We start from the raw sequence: 23,894 nt of genomic DNA, 5'->3' as shown, positions 1-23,894 counted from the left end.
AACAAGCTCATAGCCAAGCAACTAGAGACCCTCACAGAGACATGGAGCAAGCTTCTTCAACAGTTGCATGCAATGCAACCTGATCATTCTTCAACCATGCAAATTGGGGGATGCAACATTTGTGGTGGGGCCCATGAGTCATGCATGTGCATGGCTCAAGATAATTCATCTAAAGAGGTCAACTATATGACCAATCCACACCGTCAAGGGTTCCATCAAGAAGGGCCTCCAGGATACCATCAAGGGGGAAATTTCTCTCAAAATCAAGGTCAAGGTTAGAGATCCCATCCTAGGAATAACTTCAACAAAGATCAAGGTGGTCCATCTATTCGGCCTCCCAATCAAGGGCTTAATCTATATGAGAGGACCACCAAGCTGGAGGATAGTTTGACTCAGTTTATACATGTTTCTCTATCGAATCACAAGAGCACTAAGTCTGCCATCAGGAATCTAGAGGTACAAGTGGGCTAATTAACTAAGCAGTTGGCTGAAACGTCTATGGGCAGTTTTATGGCCAACACGGAGAAGAATCCTAAGGAGGAGTGCAAGGTAATTTTTACTAAAAGCCAAATGAGGAAGAATGTTGAGAAAGAAAAGAGAGACAAGGGAGCAATGAAGGATGTGAGCACTGAGGAAGGAGAGAATAAAAAGATAGAAGAAGGTGATAAAGAGAAAGAAAAGAACAATAAGAGGGGTGAAAAGGTCTTACCCGTTAAGACCAAGAGTCAGTTGGCAAGGGAGACTAAGAGGGAGATACCTATAGCCCTAGTGAAGAACATCCCTTATCCTTTGGTGCCATCAAAGAAGGAGAGGGAGTGCTACTTTGCCCGCTTCCTCGACATATTCAAGAAGTTGGAAATCACCATACTCTTCGGAGAGGCCTTGCAGCAAATGCCTATGTATAAAAAATTTCTAATGGACCTGCTCACAAAGAAAGGTAAATACATCAACAATGAGAGCGTCGTGGTGAAAGGTAACTGCGATGTTGTGACCCAAAGAATTCTACCACAAAAGTTCAAAGATCCAGGGAGTGTAACCATCCCATGTTCTTGTGGAAACAAAGCTTTCCAAGTTTATTTTGATGATGCCAAAAACTCAAGTCAAGAATCAAGTGTCAAACAAGTTTCAAGAATCAAAGAGTCGTTCAATTAAGATTCAAGAGAAGACTCAAGATATGCAAGAAATTTAAGAAAAACATCAAGATAAGTATAAAAAGACTTTTTCAAAAGAAAAGATTGAATAGCACAATTTGTCTAAAAGAATTTTTCAAAGAAAAATCTTTTACCAGAGTTTTTACTCTTTGGTAATCGATTACCAGAAGGCAGTAATCGATTACCAGAAGCCCAAACAGTTTTATAACTATTTTACAAAGTAGTAATCGATTACTATGGGCATGTAATCGATTGTCAATGTTTTTAAACGTTGGATTTGAAATTTCAAGTCACAACTTGTGATAAAACATTTTCAAACTTGTGTAATCGATTACCAGTGTTTCTAAACGTTGGTTTTCAAATTTAAACATGAAAAATCACATCTGTTGATGTGTAATCGATTACACTACAATGGTAATCGATTACCCGTGACTGATTTTGAAAAATAAATTGCCAAAGGTTACAATTTTTAAAGTGACTAGATTTTCAAAAGAAGTCACAACTTTTAAAGTGACCAGTTTTGAAGAAATTGCCAAGAGTCACACACTTTTAACTTGAGCCATCAAATGGCTATAAATATGTGACCATGGCATGAATTTAAAAGGATGTCATTCAATTACTCTCAACATCTTTCTAAGAGTTTTTGTTCAATACTTGCTTTGTCAAGAAAAGTTCATTGGGCAAAAACTTGTGCTTATTCTATTTTCTTATTCTTCTTTCCTTCTCACTCTTGCCAAAAGAATTCAAAGAACTAACCGTCTGAGAATTCTTTGTCCAAACACTGAATTCAAAGAACTAACCATCTGAGAATTTTGTGTAAGAAGCGGGTAACTTCTTGGTTGTAATAGTGAACACAAGGAAGGGTACATCCTTTGTGGTTCGCTTCAAGTAGAGGGTACATCTACTTAGTTGTTCAAAGAAAACAAGAGAGGGTACATCCTTTGTGGCTCTTTGCTTGTAAAGGATTTTTATAAGGTTATTGGAAATCTCAAGAACCGCAGGTTGCTTGGAGACTGGATGTAGGCACGAGTCGTTGCCGAACCAGTATAAAACTTGTGTTTACTTTTTTCTTCCCTACGCTCTTTAGTTTTCCGTTGTGCACCTTTTATTTCCACTTTACTTTTGTCTAAGTTATTGTTTCTGTTCTTTACTTTCTCATAACTTAGTAGTAAATCCTAATTGAATCTAGTAACATTAAGAAGGATAAATTTTTAATTAGTCAAAACACGTTCATAATTAATTCCACACCCCCTTCTTAATTATTCTGAGGCCACTTGTTCCATCAATTCTATTGGGGAGATGTCGATGGGTAAAGCTTGCCTTGATTTGAGGGCAAACATCAATCTAATGCCCCTATCTATGTGCCAGAGGATTGAGAATTTGAAGATTGCTCCCAACAGAATGATGCTTCAGCTAGCAGACCGTTCAATCACCAGACCATATGGTGTAATTGAAGACATCATTGTCAAGGTTCGCCAATTCACTTTTCTGATGGACTTTGTGATAATGAATATAGAAGAGAATTATGATATTCCTCTAATATTGGGCCATCCATTCATGCTTACTACAAAATGTGTTATGGACATGGGGAATGGTAACTTGGAGATGAGTGTGGAGGACCAGAAAGCCACCTTCAACTTGTTTGAGGCAATAAAGCATCACAGTTATAACAAGAACTACTTTAAGGTGGAGGCAATTGAGCAAGAAGCTGACCTTGCTGGGCGGCACCTAAAGTCTGTGTTTCTAGAAGAAGATGAAGTCAAGCCAGTTGTGAATCCAGTAGCCCCTTCCATTGTCCTCCCGGGGCCAAGGGGAGTTAAAGCTTGAACCACTCCAAACGCTCCACCAGCTCCACCTTCGGTAATCTCTTCTCCAACCACCTCTTCTATAGTCGACAAACCATTTTCCTCCTCCTCCCAACAAGAGAATCTAGTCTAGATGATGCAGAGCCTCCATCACCTCATTATCCAAAACATGCACTAACTATCCATTCACCTTTCTATGGAGCCTCCACTGATGACGCCAGAGGCTTTTCTACAGTAGGTTACCTGGCCAAGAGTCCAACCCCTCTTCTGTAGGGGGTGACATGTCTGGCGTGGGTAACAATAGAGTTGATGATGATTACATTGTGGACATTACTGCTGCATAGGAAGCTTGGGATCCAGGGCCACCACAAAATTGAGGTCCATTTTGATCAGGATTTTTCTTTATTTTTAGTTTTAACTTATTTTCTGTTAGTTTATTTTATTTTAATTTTAATTTCAGTAGTTAAATTCAGTCATTTAATAGTTTCAATTTATTTTATTTTCATTTAATAATTTTTTAAGTAGGTACTTATTGATTGGTTGCAACACATTTAGAGTGAATCAATTGCATAAGTAAGATGTACTGCGTACTAATGGATATTTTTGTGAATTGTTGATTCTCGTGCAAGCAGGCATCAATGTTGTGGAAGCAAAGCTACCATGATTATTCACCAAGATGTTTTGGTGATGCCAAAGCTCAAAGAGTTGTTTCAAGATTAAAGAATCAAGCATTCAAGATTCCACTCAAAGATTTAAGAATCAAATGAAGAAATCAAGAAGCATTAAGCCAAGTCAAAGTAGGTAGTAAAAAGTATTTTTCAAAAAACATCAAATAGCACACTTTTTGTTTGAAAAAGGATTTTCTGAAATATTCTAAGTTACCAGAGTTTTTACTCTCTGGTAATCGATTACCATTTGGTAGTAATTGATTACCAGTGACCAGGATGGTTTTCAAACTAGTTTCAGTGCTTTGCAACGCTCCAAAATTATTTTCAAATAGTGTAATCGATTACTCTATATTAGTAATCGATTACAAGTGAATCTGAACGTTGGAATTCAAATCCAATTATCAAGAGTCACAACTTTTCATAAAATACATTGTGTAATCGATTACACCATTATGGTAATCAATTACCAGTGAATGTTTTTGAAGAAAATGTTAAGAGTTATAACTCTTAACATGGTTTTCTCAAAAGGTATCAAGGTTCTATAAATATAAGACCTTGGCACGCATTTTATATATAATAACACAAAGAAAAACACATCTGATTACATAGAACTTTCCATTACTTTCTCTTGCAAAACCTTTGCCAAATCCATTCTAAGTTTTTGTTCAATCTTTCCTTGAAGAAAGGAAAATTTTGCAAAAACAAAAATTGTGCTATCCTTCTGTTTTTCTCTTCTTTTTCTTTTCTTCTCCCTCTTGCCAAAAGAATTCAAAGAACTAACCATCTAAGAATTCTTTGCCCAAACACTGAATTCAAAGAACTAATCGTCTGAGAATTCTGTGTAAGAAGCGGGTAACTTCTTGGTAGTAATAGTGAATACAAGGGAGGGTACATCCTTTGTGGTTCGCTTCAAGTAGAGGGTACATTTACTTGGTTGTTCAAAGAGAACAAGGGAGGGTACATCCTTTGTGGCTCTTTGCTTGTAAAGGATTTTTACAAGGTTATTGGAAATCTCAAGAACCGTGGGTTGATTGGGGACTAGATGTAGGCACGGATCGTTGCTGAACCAGTATAAAACTTGTGTTTGCTTTCTTCTTCCCTACGCTCTTTACTTTTCCATTGTGCACTTTTTATTTCTGCTTTACTTTTGTCTAAGTTATTGTTTTTGTTCTTTACTTTCTCATAACTTAGTAGTAAAGCCTAATTGAATCTAGTAACATTAAGAAGGATAAATTTTAATTAGTCAAGACACATTCATAATTAATTCAACCCCCATCCCCCTTCTTAATTATTCTGAGGTCACTTGTTCCAACAAATGTAAGTGATGGAGTGTGAACTAATAGTACAAGAGTGAAAAGGTTAGTATTTCTGATAGAAAAACATAAAATGAGAACCTTTATACTTCAATGAAAATCGGTAAGTTGTGTGAACTTTAAATTGTGAAAGAACAACTGGTTTTAATTTTCTGATTTTGCATGATTCTTGAATTGCTTGAAATGTATGTATGATGTGGAGATTATCAAGGCCTTGTTTGTTATTATTCAGCTACTTAGCCAAAAAGTCATCATGTGAATGAATGCATCCCTTGCACCCTTTTTGAGCCTAATGTAAAATTTTTGTTATTGGAACCCAAGCCCAAAATGTGATATTTTCTAACTACCTTTTCTTAAGTTGTAGGAGAGTACTCATGGATCCAGACAAATTTGTCCCAAATTTGGGGGAATATTTTTGGGTGATTTTTTATTGCAGGAAAATGAATAAACAACACAAGTTAAATTGAGTTATAAAATATAGTATTACTCTAGCTCAACATGAATGTTTAGTTACATTTGCAAAAAAAAAAAAATTAAAGAATAAAAGTTGGGGTAAACCATCATCAAAGAGAATAGTTGTGCTGAAAAGAGTAGCAAAGTAATAAGGTTGGAGTTGTAAAAATTTATAAGTTGTGGTTTGTTGTTAATTAGGGTGAATGAATGCTCTCCTAGATTCTAAGCTTTGAATCCTAGAAAAATCATGATTTCTTTGTGCATGTATAATTGCATTGACTGAGATGATGTGTAAAGTTGGGAATTTTACTATTCAGATGTTATAATTGAAACATTTTTACCGAGGCACTTACAGGATTAATAGAAACACTAGCCTTGTGAGGACTGAAGTTTGGTGATTATTCCTTGTGATCTATCATTTTTGCTAACCATTTCATTTGAAGTGCATCTTGTTCTGCTCCTTTCATGAACTTATGACAACTATGAACTTGAGAATTGGCCAATGAAGCTTTTTTGAATGCATGCAGGTATCTCATGAATTGTGATTGGTAAACTATGAACTTTTTCTTTTTGCTTGAGGACAAGCAAAGTTTTAAATTGGGGGAAGTTTGATAACTGCTAATTATGAGTATATTTTGGGGTTAAATTATATAGGAATTTGTAAATTTTATTTCTTAATTCTTTCTTTTTTAGCAAATAATTGTTAAATTAACATCATTTAAGTTTTTGTGCAAAGAATATTAAAAGGACATGGGACCTACAAACAAATTTTAGGAATGCAAATTCACCAAGATAGAAAAAAAAGGAAGGTTTGACTTTCTTAAAAGAATTACTTATTAAAAGTCTTGTCAATTATAAGTTATCCTCAAGTATGAGTCCTAGCAATGAAGTAAAGAGGATGGAAATGTCTCGAGTACTATATGCATTAGCGGTGGAAAGCCTGATGTATTCCATGATTTGTACTAGACCAGATACTGCAAAAGCAGTGGGAGCAACTAGTAGGTTCATGGAAAATTTTGGTAGAGAGCACTAGGATGATGTGAAGAGGATCCTTAGATACATCAAAGGAACCTTAGGTGTTGCATTATGTTTTGAAGGATCAAAAAATTTTGTCAAGGGCTATATCGATTCAGATTTTGCAAGTGATCTTGATAAGAGAAAATCTATTAACAACTATGTGTTTACAGTTGTAGGAGGGGCAGTGAGCTAGTTGTCCACATTACAAATTGTTATGGCTTTGTCTATTAGAGAAGCTGAATACATGGCAACTACTGAAGCTTGCAAGGAAGCTATTTGGATTCAAAGGTTAATAGAAGGCCTGGGGAACAACATAAGATTATTGTGTATTATGACAGCCAAAGTGCCTTGCACATTGCAAGGAATCCAACTTTTCATTCCATGACAAAGCACATAGGTGTTCAATATCACTTTGTCAAACAAGTAGTTGAGGAAGGAAGTATAGATATGCAGAAGATTCACACCAAACATAACCTAGCAAATGTCATGACCAAGCGAATCAATTCAAACAAGTTTGCATGGTATCGATCCTCATTTGGACTATAAAAAATGTAAGCATCAAGGAAATTATAAGGTAGAGAGATATTTGAAAACACACAAAAGTAGCTTTAAGTGGGAGATTGTGAAACCACCAAACATGTAAAGCCACTTTGTTGGCATGTAAGTCAACAAAGGGTGGATGACAAAAAATTACCTATATGTAGCTAGGCACAAGAATTGGTTGGAGGGTAGAAAAATTTCTATAATGCATTTAATGACCAAGCTCCATCCGTTGATTATAAATAACACCTTCATTCCATCATATTTGCATCCCACTATAATTTGTAGTATCTCATTCTTGGAGAGATCTTTGAGTGAGTGTTGTATTCTCCTATTATAAGATAGAGTGTGTAATTGTTCTCCCTATATTTAGAGAGGTTGTAATTTCTCTTCCACTTAGTCAAAATATTTCTCTGATCTTATCCATGATTTTTTCCTTATCTGTTGAAGGTTTTCCATGTTAAAATATTATGTCAATTTCTATTTTTCTCATTTCTTATTTTAACTGTGAGATATTATTTTGTTACCCAAATACCAGCATACCAATAAACATGAACCATTTATATACAAGTATTGTAAAATCTTAAATATATTTTGAAAACTGAATTTTAAAACAAAAATTTACAACGACCTTAAATGAGGTCTAAATTTATTTTTTAGGCCACTATTTTTTTTTAAAAAAAATACTTTTTTAGTCCCTCCTTTAGTTAAAAGCTATCACAAATTGTGCATTCAAACTCCCAAAAATCAATAAGGAAAACTAAAGGAACATTTTTCATAATTAGGAGACCAAAACTAATAGTGGCTCAAATTTGATAGACCAAAATATATTTAAGTCTATTGTAAAATTTAAACATGCCTTCCACAAAAAAAATATACATTTAATTTTAATAAATAATATATTTTATCATGGATAAATAGAAAAAATCGTCTCTGAAAGTGTAAGGTGCTAACAAATTGGTCTCGAAAAGATAAAAATTCAAATTTAATATCTAAATATGTAAAAAAAAAATGCGTCAAATTAGTCCTGCGGACAATTTAATGACAATTTGGTTCTTAAACTTTGTAACTTATTGTCAAATAGTCCTCAAAAATATTTATTGCCAAATTGGTTATTGAACATTACAACTTAATGTCAAGATAAATTTGTTGCACTTTTTACATATTTAGAGACTAAATATATATTTTTTATTCTTTAGGAACCAATTTGTCACTGCATCACACTTTGAGGGACAAATTTGATTATTTATCCTTTTATTATTTACAAAATATTTTCTCAACTAAGAAAAACATACAAATGCAAAATATTACATGTGAATAGACTTTTTTTTTTGGAACAAATTAAAATTTTGTTAACTTTAATGTTTTGATAAGTTGAAACTAATAATTAAAAAGTTTTTGACAAAAACCAATAAAATTAAGTTATTACCAAAAAGAATTGAAAACTTTTTCCTCCTTGCATTGAAATATTTTTTAGGGCCTTCAATCATGAACTCATTATCATCGCACCTCTAAACATGCCTTAGGATAAACATTGCGTTATTTGACCCTAATTTTATAGGTTAAGGATAAGACTAGGTTGGATCAATCCATTTGATATATATAATTGTAACAACATAAAAAAGAAAGATGATAAACACATGTAACAAAATTTGGTTTTATTATTAAAATCCATAAAATATAAATACCAAAACTAGCTACATTAACTTAGGAAAATAACAAACTTGGAACATTGGGGGAAAAATGGCTACCTTACATTTAGGATCATCCCTTTTTTAGCTCGTTTCACACATTTTCTTCAATAAAGGTAGTCGCGATAAAAAATTGTATATAAATGAACTCATTACAATAACAAAAATAACAAAGAACTAGCTAAACTTTATATGATAAGAGTATTATGGTAAAAATCCAAGGAATGGCAAAAGGTGAAGATGGTGTAAATCTAGAGATAGGTACCAAGTACTTTAGAGGACACTAACACCAAGTGTATGTTTTTTAGGTTTATTATTTAGGTTTATTAACCAGCCAATCTTTTTTTTAGGTTTATTATTTAATAGTTATATTATATTAGTAGTATTTTATAATTTTTTTCTTATAATGTATTTTTATTAGAAATATTTTAGAACACAGATAATGTTTGCATAAATGTATGTTTGAATTCTTCTTCCTTTTTTAATTATTTTAAATATGGATCACTTGCGTGCCAACCAACTTCTTGTGTTGTTTAGTTTAAGCATGGCAATCCACTAACTCGTCATATTTTGTGAGTCATTTAATTAATGGGTGAAAATCTCTATTAATTATAGCTTTCACCTATGCTTTGGAAGGAAACTTTAGCAAAAGAATTAATATAGCTCAAGTGAAAGACTTATAATAACAAAAATGTCAGAGATAAGTTTAAACTAACTTGCAAGGAGTTTTAAAATTATAAAATTATAATTTTTATGTTGAACTAAAAATTTTATACTAGAATTTTCAATAAAGTTAAGTCTATATTATTTAATTGCATATGATTTTTCTTAAGTATGCAACTTGATTTTATGTTTGGCAAGATTTTGAGAGCATATAAACTTCTTTGATTAACTTATAAGCTATTTTAATTAAAAGTTTACATAATACACAAGCTTATTTTAATAGCTTAATTATTTTCCTTAAGCTATCACAATTAGCTTATTTTGATAAGCTACTTGAATTAACGTATTTTATTCTCAATTTATTCTTATTATTTAATTTGAAATTATATTTTATCCTTTTATTTAATTTAAGAATTATTTTGTGTTTTTACTTATTTGAAAAACTTTTTTTTTTATCTAATTTACCATTCTTTCATGCATGCGATAATCAACTTGCTAATTGTCATCATCACATCGTTCCTTAAGATTAAAAATTATTTAAATCATATTAATTTTACAATTATTAGTTGAATTATTTATGTTTTTTCAATTATATGGCATAATTTAAATGAAATTTCAAACATATATGATTAGTTTTAAACAAAAAATCTTATTTGTATCATGTTTCATAATCTTACAAGTGAAAGACATATACATCTAAGTTATTTTTATATAAATAAAAAAATGCTTTAAAAAATTATAAAGAAAAACACTTTTTATTTTAAAATAATATCATTAATAAAATATTTAAATGTAAAAAAATAATTTTAAACAATATAATTTTAATAATTTATTTCATTTCGTAACTTATAAGCTTTCAACTAATTTTATAAGTTAGTTATACCATAGTCTAAATAATAATATCAATTAATGGAAAACTAATGATCAATGTTACATGCACAGGTATAATAAATTATAAATTATGAATATATTGAAATATTAATCATCGTGTATGAAATATTTACTCTAATACTTATTAACATTTCTTTTCTTGGAAGCTGCGAAGCCACTAATGATTTAATTTTTTTATAGGAATTCACTTTTTTAATTTTCATAATAAAAAATGATTTTAAATAAACAAGTCATTTGTCAAAAATGTTATTATAAGGAAAAATTTACTAGAAATAATCAATCAAAATTACTCATCAATAGATACTTCATTAAATTACTTAAAATATAACATTATAGTGATCATAAATTAAAAGGATATAAAGCATAAATCAACTACTAACCAAATCCTAGAAACACTGCATGTCCCAGAAACAAAATGATTAATAAAGCATCCCTTTGGCAGTCAAGGTTCCACACTGAAGAGTAGTAGAGCTTTCCAATTAGTGTGTCCGCCACCATCACAAAAAAGGGTTTTAGTATGAACTACATCCAAATTGCAGGCTCCAAACCCACCTTTTGGAGTCTCCATTCCATTCTCCTCCTAAAAAGAAGAGACAATAGAAAAGCATCAAAGCAAACAAAAGAAAGAGCAGGCAGGCTCCTTGGAATGAGCAACAAATTACCTTATTTCTCGGCTTATTTCATGTCCCCACAATTTTGAAATTAATCATCCATTGCTAAAATTTGTCAATGCTTATACCTAGGTTTCATTTTCAGCTGGGAAGCCTCGAGTTTTTTTAATGGTATCTCCAGGTTTAATTTTCGGTTGGGAGGCCTCAAGTTTTTTTATTGGTTTCAGTTGGGTTCAACTGTAAACTAAGTTTTGCTTTACTTTGTCTTCAATCAATTTAGATTTTTCTTTTTACAAAATCTCCTACAAAATAAAATATATTTAAATTTAAGTTTACCAATTTTAATCTAAACATATATGACTATGTTTAGATAAAAGTAGAAAATATAGCTTTAAAATTTTCAACATACATTTCAAGTTTTCAACACACAAAATAAAATAAAATAAATTGTTGTTTTTGAAAGGTAAAATACTTTAAAAACTTCTTGTCATTCAAACATCTAATTTTGTTTGCTGGGATGAAATTGGGATAATTAAAAATGAATTTAATTGTTATATATTATCAACATAAAATTTTATATACTATCAATCAATCACAATTCATAATGTATAACTTTTAAAAAATTATAGACTTAAATTTGTAAAAATATGACATTTTGTAATTGGTTAATAATGTATAAAAAATTATATTATCCATATATACCGATTAAATCCTTAAAATAAACATTAAGATAACAATTTTTTTATTCTTTATTCCATGTCTTAAATTAAGAATTCAAAAATGTGTATTAAATTTTCCAAAAACATATTTTCAACTTTTATTCAAAGATAGGCTATATCTCCATCTTTAGCAAGATCATCATCATTTGCAGTTACAAAAAAGAACCCCTTTTCCCTATTTGTTAAGTCTCTTAGCCCCACATATCACAAAAACATAAAGTATTTCAATTTGAAGTAATAATCAGTTTCTAAACGCTATTATCTCAGATGGGTGTTCTTCAATCTACACTTCTCTACTTGATCTTAGTACATTCATGCAAGATTGTTGCTTACAAAGACCAAGAGTGGAAAAAAGCCACTGCAACTTATGCCAATGACACAGAGGGGTCTCTTATTACCGGTACTACTTCACTTTCTCCTTGGTTCTTCTTACGTAATCTCAGGATGAAAACAGCATCATGTTTTTTGACAATGTGGTTGTGCTATGTGTTGCAGAAGGAGCTTGTGGTTATGGAGACCTCCACAGGGCAAGTTATGGGAAACACAGTGCTGGGTTAAGCACCATTTTGTTCAACAGAGGGAGCACATGTGGGGCTTGCTATGAAATCAGGTGTGTTGATCACATCTTGTGGTGTGTGATGGGAAGCCCTTCTGTTGTTGTTACTGTTACAGATTTCTGTGCTCCAAATTATGGGCTTTCTGTTGATTATGGTGGCTGGTGCAATTTTCCAAGAGAACATTTTGAGATGTCACGGGCTGCATTTGCTGAAATTGCCAAGAATAAAGCTGATATAGTGCCGGTTCAGTATAGAAGGTAACCAAAATAAAAGCTCCAATGCTAAAGATTGATTAAATTGAGGGCAAAATGTGTTTTAGCCTTTTAGGTCCTCTATTCTCAGTCAAAATGGGTCAATACTTATACTTTAAAAATGATGACTTTGGATCTTTTATATTTTTGGTATTTTGAAATTTTCATCCATCACCCTAACTCTTTTGTTAGCTGTTATAGGGACGAAATTTACTAAGCATAATTCACTGTTATAGGGACCAAAATCATCATTTTTAAAATATGCATCCTAACACTAATTTTGAGAAAAAAAAACAGAGAAACCTAAAACACATTTTCTTGCAGAGTGAAGTGTGCAAGGAGTGGTGGCATGAGATTCACAATGTGTGGGAGTTCTCACTTCTATCAAGTTCTGATTTCCAATGTTGGTCTGGATGGTGAAGTGTTTGCTGTGAAAGTGAAAGGATCTAGAACAGGATGGATACCAATGGCAAGGAACTGGGGACAAAACTGGCATTGCAATTTCAACTTCCAAAATCAGCCTTTGTCCTTTGAGGTAACCAGCAGTAGTGGAAAGACACTCACATCTTACAATGTAGCACCCACAAACTGGATGTTTGGACAGACATTTGAAGGAAAACAATTTGAGCATGAGTAGATTCAAGAGTCTAAATAGGACAACGGGAGGGTTGGATTTGTAACTTGAAGCTGTAATTGTAAACTATGATCAGTGAAATCAGTTGTGAAAGAGCACAAGCTTAATTGTATATTTGCTCATGATTCATGATCAAACATTGGTTCTAGCCTAAGCTGAAAATGATGGGAAAAAAGTTGAGCAAAGGGTAACTTATGATCCCTACCCTTAAGATTCCGTTGATCAAAAGGCAGTCATTGACGGAACATGTAATTATTTGAAAAGAAATGTCCTGTATGAGTAGTCATATGAAGAACATCTTGTGATTTATTTTAGTTGCTTGAGTTTTTTCTTCCACCAAACTTCTCCATGGTAAGGCTTAGTTTGATTTGAAGTCACTGCTCTGAGGACAAGAAATTCCTGCAGTTTCAACTAATTCCATTTCTTCTAAGTGCATCTTATAAAGTTCCACTTCCATATTCATGAAATTCTACTAGAGAATATCATAAGATGACAGCGAAAAGATTTGCATCTAAAGCCTCCAAATCTGTGGACAATAATCTTAGGAATAAGAAGCTCCTCATTAGAGAAAGAGAAAGATGAACTAGAAGGATAGGCAAAGTGCCTATATGCATAAAATGCAATTCCATATTACTGATGGGAGAACTGATACAACTATTTACCGGAAAAGAGAATAGAGGCTAAGTAGGAGGGAAGATACAGTCCACACTTATCCTAACTAGGGGTGAGCAAAATAGATGAACTGAACTACTAAATAACTGAAATGAACTGTAAAAACAGTTTGGGCGAATTGAACTGAATTGAAATGCTTCCGAACTATTCTGAACTGTATTGAATTGTGTAAATTGTTCTCAATAAACATCTTATTTTGACGCAGTTTTTTCACATTTTTTTTTATTGAAGTTACAGTTCGATTCGTTCAAACAGTTCAGTTTTATGGAACAATTAAGTTCTATTTTTTTTTATTTAAAACATTTCATTCTTTTTAGCATAGTTCGGCATCAGTTCAGTCTTTTTAGCAGCCTAATTCTAAACTACCACCGTTACAGAATGCCATTTCCGATTAACATCAACAATTCACAACAGAATGAAGCTAACTTGTCAATGGTTCCTAACATTAAGCTGATACAGAGTGATTACTCTAACAATGTAGTCCAATGCTATTCAAGACAAGCTGCTAAGCCTGAAGAATTGTCCTTTACCCGTAGCTTATTCTCCTTGAATGGAAGCACAGACTTAAGTGCATTCAAAAGAATAAAAATACTATGTTGTTAACAGAGTGAGAGGTGTGTGAATTGTGATCAATAGCTGCAGAGGCAGCAGAGGATCCGCATTCGTTATGCATTATATTCACTATAGCACTATAGGGGTGTCTATTCTCCTTTTCCTCAAGATGAATGGTATGGTATATTTATATTCACTGCATCAGTGGAAATCAAGAAGATTGCAATAATAGAATTAATAATTAAATATGTTTTTATTTCTAATAAATATTTAATTTTTATGTTTATTTTTTAATAAATTTTTATTTTGTATTATTGAATTTCTAATAAAATTTTTGGTCATTCACATTTATTTTTAGTCTAATGAATCAGTGAATTTTGTGTTTAACCCTTAAATATTTTTTCATTTTTTATTATTTGATATTAAAATAAAATTTATTGATCTATTTAAAAACAAATACAAAATTCGTTAATTTATCATGAATTAAAATAAAATATCAAATACTAAAAAATAAAAATATTTTTTATTAGAAATTTAATAGAAAATATAAATTTATTAAGAAAAAAATAAAATAAAAAATCAAGTATTTATCAAATATCAAAATGCCTAAAATTAAATGCCAATGTAATAGGCATAAAGGACTCATTTCTATACACACCCACAAAACATACGAGAATTGTACATTTTCATCGATCGAACAAAGATTGAATCCGATAAAAAAACACACACCCACACATGAGAATTATACTTTTCATCACTAAAATGTTTGAGTTCTATCATACAGTCAGAGCCACAGATATCATAATTATAAGAACTGAGCTACATCTATGGAGAAGAGTCAGAAGACAAGTCTAAAATCTAGATAACCAAAGTACATAAGAGGAAACTATATGGGAGTAATCCCGTAGTAATTATATTAAATAAATTAAAATCTAATATATATTAGTTTAATAAAACAAAACATCTTTTAAAAATAAAAATTAATGTAATTTAGACTAATATATACTAATGGTCCCTTGACTTATTTTTTTCTTCTAAATTGGTCCCTAACTTTAAAAAATTTCAAAATAGTCACTTAACTTATTTAATTTATGATAAATGAGTCCTTTTTAAAAATTGTTCATTTTCAATTTTTGGACATAATTTTAAACATTTTTTTTATTGATTTAAGATAATAAATTTATTTCATTAGATTCATTTACATAAAGATTATGAAAATAACAAAATAACTAATGTTAGAACTAAAAAGAGACATAAAGAAAATAAAAATGTATGAGAAGTAAGTTTAATGATTAATAAAAATATAAAAATCTAGTATTACATTTTTTTTTATTATTTATCAAACTCTTTTTCATACGATTTTTACTATATTTATAATTTTTTTGGTTTTGAACATTAGTTAATTTCTATAATTTTCATATAGGTAAATCTAATCTAATGAAAAAAATTATATATTAAATCCATAAAAAAAAAGATTTAAAATCGTGTTACAAGTAAAAAATGATTAATTTTTTAAAAGAATTAACTTGTCATAAATTAAATAAATAGGAACATCATTTTAAATTTTTTTAAAATTAAGGGTCTCTTAAAAAATAATAAGATAAGGAACTCTTCCAATATCTTAGCCTATAATTTAAATATCTTTTGAAAGTTGAATTTAAATTTTAACAAAATCCCGAATCATATATAATTACACAGCATAGAAAATTAAAAAAAATTTTAAATAAACAAACGTTTACTATATTTAATATTTTTATTTTATTTTTAAAAAATACTACCTGTAAACTTGAAATTATTTTATTTTTAAAAAATACTACCTGTAAACTTGAAATTATTTTATTTTTTATTTCCTTACAGAAGAACAACCGATAAACATTCTAAAACTTTTGAGTGCCACGAACGCACAGATGGCGATGAGGTGTAAGGATGATAGCTTGACATGTGAAACTCAGAGATCAAAATCACAGCGTTAGCAACCCAACGACAACCGAAACAGCGTCGCTTTGAAATAAACCAAACCTCGCCACATTTCTTCTCTTCATTCTTCTTCTAAGCTTTCTAGAATCTTCACTTCAGAACCGAAGCCATGGCGGATCGGTTCTTCCCCAACCCGATGCCCGAGTTCGTACCCGAAACGACGCCGTCCACTCCTCAGGAAGAAGAAGAAGCCCTCACAGTGGGCGACTCGCTCCCGAAGCTCCTCGCCATGCCCCACGCGCCACTCTTGGAGCGTCTCAAACGCGCCGCTCTCGACCTCAAAGAAACCGTACCGATTCCTACCCATTATTTCGTTATTTTTAACTTATATTCGGACTTTAATATATTTTTTATTTTTAATAAATATTTGATTTTTATGTTTGTGGAATTCATAATAAAATAATATTTTTATTTTTAATATTTTATTTTTATCTTTTTTGATAAATTAAAAAATTTATATTTATTTTTAATAAATTAGTAAATTTTATTTTAATTTGTATTAACATCAAAATAAATGAAAAATATTTATTACAGAATAAATATAAAATTTATTAATTTATTAGAACTAAAAATAAGAATTATGGATTAAAAATAAAATTATTATTTTATTAGAGGCAATAATAAAATAAATATAAAATTAAATATTTATTAAAAATAAAAAATATATTTAAGTCTAATTTTTGTTAATAAATATTAATTATTAATTTTTTAATAATGAAAAATTTGAACTTACAGTTTTTCTTTTCTTCTCCTTCTAACGCACGCATCTACATTCTCACACGTGTGTGGTTTCGAGTCAGATAGTGATAGAAACGTGGGGGCTGTCCGGGCAGCAGGTGCGCGACTTCACTCTCTATTGCGGCGTTCTGGGCACCGCGTTTCTGCTCTTCAAGTCTTACCGAGTGACCGGCAACGGGAACGACCTGTCTCTCTGCTCCGAGATTGTAAAGGCTTGCGATGCCGCTTCGGCTCGTTCCAGGTTCTCTCTTGTTTCGCTATTACCGTTTACTCTTTTTCGTGTTTCTGCGTAATGGTTAAGTGTAGAGTTTCAGACTTTGAATGAATGAACTGTTGACAGGGACGTCACGTTCATTTGTGGGCGTGCTGGTGTGTGCTCTCTCGGAGCTGTCGCTGCGAAACACGCTGGTGATGACGAGTCCCTAAAGTATTACTTGGCTCAGTTCAAAAAGGTACTACTTTATTTATCTAGAATTGCATTTATTTGTTTTTGAAGTTATCGTTTTGGTGATTTGGGTTGATTAAAGTAAGTAATCATTGTATTGGTTTTTTTATCAAACAATCGGAATTACTTATTTTACCCTCTAAAATGAGTTGGGATCGTTTATTTATTAACTTAGTTCAGAATCAGAATATAATAATACATGTGATTACAGGTGTATGAGTGGTAATTTACAGCTGAGTAGTGAAAGATCATCACTACTTGACTGTTTTTAACTGTAGTGTATTGATTTTTTTTATGTCAAATAACTTTGTTAACCAGATTTAGATCTTCTAAAGTGAGTAAGGATAAAGTAAATAATTTTAGTAGTTGGAGAAAAAAAAAATTGAAGGTTGATATTCTAAACAGATCCATGATTTGTTTGGAATGTGTACATAATATCAACATAATGTGAGTTATTCACTTTAGGGAAGTTGAATCTTGATTAACCAAAGCTTTAGCAACTGTAACTGATGACTAAGCCTTGTGTGGTGCAGATTAAGCTGTCAAAAGATCTTCCTGACGAGTTGTTATATGGAAGGGTTGGTTTTCTATGGGCGTGTTTGTTCTTAAACAAGCATCTTGGTCTGGGGACAGTTCCTTCCAATTATACTGTGGGTTTGGTCTCCAACTATTCATGTGATTTTTGACTTTGTTGTGTTTTGAATTGGGAGAGGAGTCAACAAATACAATGGGGTTGTGTTTGTGAATTTTTTTCAGGCTGTGGTTGTCGATGAAGTCATTAAAAATGGAAGGGCATTGGGTAGGAAGGGAAGATGCCCGTTGATGTTTGAATGGTATGGAGAGAAGTACTGGGGTGCTGCGCATGGATTGGCTGGGATTATGCATGTGCTGATGGATATGGAGTTGAAGCCAGATGAGCTTGAGGACGTCAGGGGAACTCTCAAGTACATGATAAGCAACCGCTTTCGCAGTGGAAACTATCCTGTTAGTGAAGATGATAGGAAGAGCGATGCTCTTGTGCATTGGTGTCATGGAGCTCCTGGAATGGCACTCACACTTGTCAAAGCAGCTAAGGTGATAGATAACTTTCACTCACTTGGTAACATATGTTTTCTCATATGAAATCTTTATGATCATTTTGGGAGTTGCAAAATTTATATATTTACTTATGGATCAATGATCCTTGAAAGAATAACTTTTATGGCATTGATTAATTTATTCCTTTTCTTGATCAATTTTGCGTCTTGCTTTTGTAAGATGGCAGCATTGTAGAAGCACTTTTGAGTGATGTCTATGCCATTACAAATGTCATCTGTTTTTCATGTTGAGCATTGTCATATACAATTGTACATACACCGGATGCCAATGTTGTCTCAGGACGAATGCATGATTTGTGTATCATATAACAGAATTAGATATATTTTTCCCAAATTGAATTTTGATAAATGTTTTTGCTATTGTGGACCACTTGTTTCTTTTTTCATTTGGAAAAAAAATGCATAGGTTTTTGGAGATAAAGAATTCCTGGATGCAGCTATAGAAGCAGCAGAAGTGGTTTGGAATCGTGGTCTGCTTAAGAAAGTTGGGATATGCCATGGTATTAGTGGGAATGCATATGTCTTTCTGTCACTGTACCAACTTACCGGGGATGTGAAGTACTTATACAGGGCCAAAGCTTTTGCTTGCTTTTTGCTTGACAGAGCTCATAAGCTGATATCTCGAGGGGAAATGCATGGGGGTGATAGACCATATTCAATGTTTGAAGGGCTAGGGGGCATGGCTTACCTCTTTTTGGATATGAGTGATCCTTCCTTGTCTAAATTTCCAGCTTATGAACTCTGAGAATCTACATGTTTTGGAAAGGAGACTATGTATAACCGTATCTCATATGACCAATGTAAATGTTGTCAAAATAAAATGAGTCAGTCTTGGTAGGGATATATATATACTTTTTATGAAGTTTGAGTTATGTGAGAACCTTGTGCTTTTTAAGCAATTGTGTCAATTTCCTCTATATTTTGCTTGTCGTTTGCATATACTTGTTTTGCATGCCTTTCCTCTTAACAGACAGTTGTACAGAATACTACTGTTTATTTAGTGGAAAATGTTTGGAGTCTTATTAAAGCGGAGTTGGGTTCTTAGAATTTGGGTTGAGTTTCAGGTTCGTGTACTTATATGATGTCACAGCCATAGGGCACAATGATATGCGGAGCTCAGACATGGGCATTGGACAAAAGATTGTTGGATAAGCAACTTCGTTCATGTCATGGATAAACATAATTATTAAATGATTAAGACGGGAAAAACGATCTAATGGATAAAAATATGTTTTTTGATTGCCAATAATAGTTTTAATTAAGTCGACAATCATATTTACTACTAAATGAATAAAAGGGCTAAAACATCATAATTAAAGTAATATCCTTAGTATAAAAAAATATTGAAACTGGGAAATAAAGCATGTATAGAAACTTAGAATTTTTATTAAAAAATAAAATAAAGGAGTTATAAGTAATACTCCGTATTAAGGTGCGAGGTATTTTTCTTCAAAACAATGGAATTCATCTGCTATTAATTTTTATAAATATGTAATACTAAACCAATGACAATTGTTTCTAAGTACATAGTCTTTTTTTTTTTTTTTAAATCAATAGCACCTGGAGTACTTGATATGAATTAAAATAGAAACTAATTATCCTTATTTAAGGCGTTAAAAGAAGCATTTAAATCAACCAATTAAAACATCTTCGGTCAAATACTTATGAGTTATTTAATTTTTTTCTTCCATTAGAGCAAATTTGGAGTTATTTATATGAGCATAGTTGCTTATATAAGCAACCATTGTTTAACAACATTATTATAAATAATATTTTTTAACCATTATAAAACCCACAAAATTAATTTAAACACTCACTTTAACAACCTTAACATTTGAGTGGAATAGAGAGAGTAGTGAGAATAGGGACAAAATTGACTTATGTTGTACATTAACCTCAAACATTAAATTGATTAAGAGTATTAGTAACACTATTTTGACATAGATAGTATGAGATGATTGAAAGATTTTAATTTATAATTATAATTATTTTTTAGTTTGTATTTTTTTTAATCCAAGTTTGTGTTACTTATATTATTGGAAAACAAAATATTTTAATCTATCTATTATCATATGATCATTACATGTTGAAATGTCACAATAAGTTATATTTTTTTTAACACAAACTTTTTATTTGAAATTCTTTAACAAGAATTTATGCATGCAACACATTAGAAAAAAAAATCAAGCAAATACTGTGACATCCTCTATACCATACATATATGTACTAATAATAAAAAAAAATAAGAAATTAAACTTAATTAAAAGTTTTTAAAACACATTTAAATACAAGCCTTTCAAGAGGGTAGAAGGCTCGCATTCATCTTTCTAGCATCATAATAAAACTTGTCTAAATAAATAATAAATTCACTTTGGCTCAAAACAATGTCGTATAAAACTTCATACAATTAATATAGAACCTATACCCTAATGTCACATCCTATCAGAGCATTGTGTTCTTGTGTCCTCTAGCATCAGGTTCTTCATAGTCATCCACCTATTCATCTGCTCCCACAAATACAAGGTTCGAGATCATCACAGGATCCAAATACAAATAGCACACCGAGAGTAAGTTATCACATTCCTAACTAATGAAGAATAACGAGACAACATGTAGGTATAAATATCATAAAAACAAAATAAAACTTACTTAAACATAGCTCACATCATTTCACCACTTTGTCACCCAACATCACATCATAACACAACACGTCTCATTTCATTCATTTTCACAACATTCACTTACTCAAGGATCAACACACAATATCACCAAGTCAATCAATATCGATCAATACATAAGCGTTATGCAACATATACACTAAGACTCAATCTTATATGCAATGTGGTACCATGTCAGTGAAAAATCTCGTCGGACACCTAGGAGTACATGACAAGACAAACCACACACTAGCACGTCAGATTACTCTCACTAGGTAAAATCATAGGGAGACTAGTCATGGTCACAGTGTTTTGCGAGAATGCTCTAACCATATGGGATCAACATAGGCTTAAAGGAGCACTCAAACCGGGTGACCTCCAAGGCCTACACTCCGAAGAGTCTGTCAGGGCTTCTCCCTCCTGATTCAAGTCCAACCCAGAAAACATTTTAGCACACAGGCTCTATCTATGAACTGTACAAAACACACGACTCCTCAGTTGTTCTCAAAATAGTTTTAACTCGTTGCCCTTTAAGGGTCTTAGCATTAACTCGTCGCCTTTAAAGGGTCTTAGCATTAACTCGTCGCCCTAAAAGGGACTTAGCATTAACTCGTCGCCCTTAAAGGGTCTTACCATTAACTCGTCGCCCTTAAAGGGTCTTATGGTCATGTGATTGTAAAATTCATAGTTCACAACTCAATGCACACAACATCTCAACGCACATATATATCTCAATCATATACATACTCAATTTATCACTTATATTCGATCTCAATCACAATGGTATAATCTCAAATTAACACATTATCACACCTCATGAACCATATACACTTTACCTATGAACTATGCAATACACACAACTACTCAATTATTTTTCAAAATCATTTTATCTCGTCGGGTTCCCACAGTGGATCCCATCACAATACTCGTCGCCCTTAAAAGGTCTTACAATTGTGTGATTGCACAGTTCATAGCTCACAACTCAATATACACATCTCAATACACATTTATTTCACCATTCATCACAGGTTTAATTCATTATATACTCACAATTTAAATCACCATTTCATAATCTCACTATAATAATTTATACAAAAGGTTTATCATAACATGGGTAGTAAAACCCCTCAAATAATTTCACACAATTATATCAAAATCATGGGTCAAAACACAAAACATTAAGAGTACTCAAGTTTATCAATTAATTCTTATCAGAATATCAATTGATACGTAAGGAAAATAATATTGTATTTATAATTGTAAAGGAAAAATTATAATTTAATAAACACCCCAAAATAAATCTCAATTTAATCCTCTAAGTATCCCTATACATGTTCTCACTAATCCCCAATTGTGAATAACTCATCCATTACCTCTAAGCGAGCTCACATGTCTTTCAATAGCGATAGCGGCATCTCTAGCAATTTCCTGAGATTCCTCAATTTTTTTTCTCTTATTACTCTGATAGGGTTCACAAACGTTAGAGAGAAGGAGAAGGGATTGAAGACTCCATTTGTACTATCTTCGTACGATTCCGTTATCTCCCTCCCTGAATATTATCTTGCAAATTCCAACGGTGAAGGTGTGGGTAATTGAATCTTGAACAACATATCAAAATGTTACAATAATCCAACGGTTAAAGAATCCGGGATCGTAATTTTACCAAGACAATTTTAGATTTTTGTGAGAAAAGAAAAGGCTACAATGAGAATTATATTTCTCTCAGATCCGACATTTTCTCATAATTCTCAACGGTCAAAAGACTCGGAATTGAGTTGTAAGCCTGGTGCTTAAATTTCATGACGATCCAACGGCAAATGAGTCCGAGATCATCATATTTGTTTAGACAGGTTTGGTGGTCTCCGAGAAGAAGAAAGAGTTTTGAGAAGAGAAGGGAAAAAACGAGAATGAGAAGAGAAGATATCGTTGGTATGAAAACTGACCTAACATCGTTAGTTACAGTTAGGTACTCATAACTTATTATTTACTCTATTTAATTATTTTTATAACTTTATAAAAACAAGCTATATTTTATTCTCTATCAAATGAATAAATAAAATACATTCTTTATTTTCTTTAAAATCATTATTTTAATTAATAAAGTTATTTCTCCTTATTTATTTAATTATAAAAAAACTTTATCATTTTATAAAACTCTATTTATTTATAAATAATAATCTTTTTTAATTTAGTCTACGAAAAATAATGTTACAAATACACTTCATAATCACATGTTACATTTAATTTAGACATAAAAAAAGGAGTCACGATACAAGATAGTAATTTCAATATATTTATAAAAGATAACAAAATAATATATATAAAAAATTATCACACAGTTAAGTATGTTAAGATGGACTAGATCTTGACGTCCATGTCGTCCAGAGGTTAGTCTTTTAAATAAATGTCTATAAGTTGAGAGATTAGTCTCTAGGTCGCAGCTAAGAGATATCTTGGACATTATAAAAATATTATGAAATAAAATATTATATATGTTTATCAATTTATTCAAATTTTATCAATATATATTCAAATTTTTCTACTTTAAAATATGTTTTTATCAAGTAATTATTTTCAACATTAAAAATAGTAAATATTTTAATGCATGAAACAAATATTATGTTTATTAAATATATTATAATGAATTACACTAACTAAAAGAGAAAGGAAAAGAGAACAAATAGAAATTTTTATGAGGTAAGAATCTTTTCGCTACACATGGGCAGCTAATTATAGGATTTAGATATAAAATACATTGATTTTAAACGTGAAATTACAACATGTAAATCAAT

The 23,894-nt window shown here is 31.5% G+C and overlaps 3 protein-coding genes across 3 annotated transcripts; all 3 read left to right on the top strand.

Annotated features, from left to right (window-relative positions):
• Positions 1-498: 498 nt before the first annotated feature.
• LOC102669136 (uncharacterized) lies at positions 499-2,978 on the top strand. Its single transcript, XM_006593005.1, has 2 exons — positions 499-1,032; positions 2,520-2,978. The coding sequence occupies exons 1-2, from the start codon at positions 499-501 to the stop codon at positions 2,976-2,978; spliced, it is 993 nt and encodes a 330-aa protein (XP_006593068.1).
• Positions 2,979-11,687: 8,709 nt separating this feature from the next.
• Positions 11,688-13,846, top strand: LOC100804002 (expansin-A20). Its single transcript, XM_003539863.5, has 3 exons — positions 11,688-11,922; positions 12,018-12,336; positions 12,655-13,846. The coding sequence occupies exons 1-3, from the start codon at positions 11,790-11,792 to the stop codon at positions 12,965-12,967; spliced, it is 765 nt and encodes a 254-aa protein (XP_003539911.1). The 5' UTR covers positions 11,688-11,789; the 3' UTR covers positions 12,968-13,846.
• A 2,202-nt stretch (positions 13,847-16,048) lies between these two features.
• On the top strand, positions 16,049-19,340 carry LOC100803464 (lanC-like protein GCL2). The gene is made up of 6 exons (XM_003539862.5): positions 16,049-16,454; positions 16,966-17,144; positions 17,244-17,355; positions 17,882-17,998; positions 18,105-18,422; positions 18,852-19,340. Exons 1-6 carry the CDS (start codon positions 16,275-16,277, stop codon positions 19,188-19,190), a joined length of 1,245 nt encoding a protein of 414 aa, XP_003539910.1. The 5' UTR covers positions 16,049-16,274; the 3' UTR covers positions 19,191-19,340.
• The last annotated feature ends 4,554 nt before the right edge of the window (positions 19,341-23,894 follow it).

The sequence above is a fragment of the Glycine max genome, chromosome 12 (genome assembly GCF_000004515.6).
Source record: "Glycine max cultivar Williams 82 chromosome 12, Glycine_max_v4.0, whole genome shotgun sequence".
Classification (NCBI taxonomy): domain Eukaryota; kingdom Viridiplantae; phylum Streptophyta; class Magnoliopsida; order Fabales; family Fabaceae; genus Glycine; species Glycine max.
This window is presented reverse-complemented; position numbering and strand designations above follow the sequence as displayed.

Coding starts and splice junctions, on each gene's coding strand:
- LOC102669136 (XM_006593005.1), top strand. CDS start 499: ATGGGCAGTTTTATGGCCAACACGGAGAAGAATCCTAAGGAGGAGTGC. Junction 1,033..2,519: donor AGTTCAAAGATCCAGGGAGT/GTAACCATCCCA, acceptor TCTATGTGCCAG/AGGATTGAGAATTTGAAGAT.
- LOC100803464 (XM_003539862.5), top strand. CDS start 16,275: ATGGCGGATCGGTTCTTCCCCAACCCGATGCCCGAGTTCGTACCCGAA. Junction 16,455..16,965: donor CTCTCGACCTCAAAGAAACC/GTACCGATTCCT, acceptor GTTTCGAGTCAG/ATAGTGATAGAAACGTGGGG. Junction 17,999..18,104: donor CAGTTCCTTCCAATTATACT/GTGGGTTTGGTC, acceptor AATTTTTTTCAG/GCTGTGGTTGTCGATGAAGT.
- LOC100804002 (XM_003539863.5), top strand. CDS start 11,790: ATGGGTGTTCTTCAATCTACACTTCTCTACTTGATCTTAGTACATTCA. Junction 11,923..12,017: donor AGAGGGGTCTCTTATTACCG/GTACTACTTCAC, acceptor TATGTGTTGCAG/AAGGAGCTTGTGGTTATGGA. Junction 12,337..12,654: donor GTGCCGGTTCAGTATAGAAG/GTAACCAAAATA, acceptor ATTTTCTTGCAG/AGTGAAGTGTGCAAGGAGTG.